This window comes from Triticum aestivum, unplaced genomic scaffold (assembly GCF_018294505.1).
Source record: "Triticum aestivum cultivar Chinese Spring unplaced genomic scaffold, IWGSC CS RefSeq v2.1 scaffold1221, whole genome shotgun sequence".
Taxonomy (NCBI): Eukaryota; Viridiplantae; Streptophyta; class Magnoliopsida; order Poales; family Poaceae; genus Triticum; species Triticum aestivum.
The window spans coordinates 1-1,476 of NW_025267525.1; the positions used below are offsets into that span (position 1 = coordinate 1).

The 1,476-nt window shown below is 38.8% G+C and overlaps 1 protein-coding gene across 1 annotated transcript; it reads right to left on the reverse strand.

Moving 5' to 3' along the window:
- Window positions 1–9: 9 nt before the first annotated feature.
- On the reverse strand, window positions 10–1,453 carry LOC123178039 (uncharacterized; the record flags this gene model as incomplete). Its single annotated transcript, XM_044591379.1, is given in 4 exon segments — window positions 10–213; window positions 296–1,026; window positions 1,125–1,213; window positions 1,318–1,453. Coding segments are annotated over 4 exon segments (1,081 nt in total), but the record flags the coding sequence as incomplete, so codon positions are not given.
- Window positions 1,454–1,476: the final 23 nt, after the last annotated feature.

The following is a 1,476-nucleotide window of genomic DNA, read 5'->3' on the forward strand; positions in this document are numbered from 1 at the left end:
ATAACTTACTTGGCCCCATTCTCGCCGCAGCTTCTTCTGCCAATCTGGTCCCAAACCTCCCTTGGCACTCCCTGAACTTGCTCACTTCATCAATGGCTGAAAGAGCACTCACTGGGTCTAATATCTTCGCTATCGCATCTGTTAGTGAAGTGGCATAATCTGTGTGGTTGCAAAGGTTCAGCTTGTAATGTGTATATGGGTCAAGGACAGCAGCTGAAAAACAATAGAGCCACATGAGTTAAAGAACAGAAAAAAGAGAAACATAAATTGCGAAGGCCGAATCATTTATCACTACCTGCAACCATAAATGTATCTTCTTCCATTGCATCTATCCTCTTGCCCACCTTGCGCATGAACGAAAGGTACAACCTTGATGTAGGGCCAAGATGGGCTTCCATCCTTTGTATAGCAAGCATCATGCTTTTTTTGAAGCCAGAAAGTGTGCATTGTTTTTGTGTATCAGCATACCTCATGGCCGTATAAAGTGGCCTCAATGAACTCAATACCCACTCTAGTGCGTTCCACCAAACATTACTAGACAAACACTCTTCAGCAAACACATACCCAGGCTCATACCTCCACTGACACTCCTTCCAATCCTTTGAAACCATCCACTCCCTAAATTTATCTTTCTTTGAATGGTAACTCTCAAGGAACATGAAGACAGTCCCAAAACGGGTGGCATTTGGTCTAATTAGTTCACCACCTATGTTCTTCTTCATGTTATCATGGAGGTTATTGTGCTTATGCATGAACCTACAGATTGTCTTGGCACTCTTGACTATCACATCAACCTCAGGAAATTTTGCTATATCTTTTAGCATAAGATTGACGGTATGGGCCGCACATGGTTGCCAAACAATATGAGAGTATTTTGGTTCTTCTATAAGGGTTTTGCAAGCTTTCTTATAATTGGATCCATTATCGGTTACTATTTGAACTATATGCTCATGCCCTATCTCTTCGACAACCTTTTCAATCTCTCTATAGATAAAGTCTGCAAAATTACGTAAAATGCATATATACCTAATGAGAACAAGCCATTAAGAACATAAAACAACTATAGGACAGATCCAAGTATTCAAGAACAATATTGTAATAACATACGTAAAATGCATATATACCTAATGAGAACAAGGCATTGAGAACATAAAACAACTATAGGACAGATCCAAGTATTCAAGAACAATATTGTAATAACATATGTACATACCTAATTAGAACAAAGCAAATATTTTAAGAACATAAGACAATTGTAGGACAGATCCAATTATTCAAGAAGCAAGTAAAGTGCTAAGAAGAGAAGGAAGAAGTAACCTGAATTCTGAGTTTGTCCGGATGCATCAATGGTATTGAGGAAGAACATTCGTGCATTACAATACACCATGAAGTTTATGATGCTCATTCCTGTAGGACCAGTCCAAGAATCGCACATAAGAGTCACACCAAAGTTCTTCCAGTCTTGTTTGAATTTTT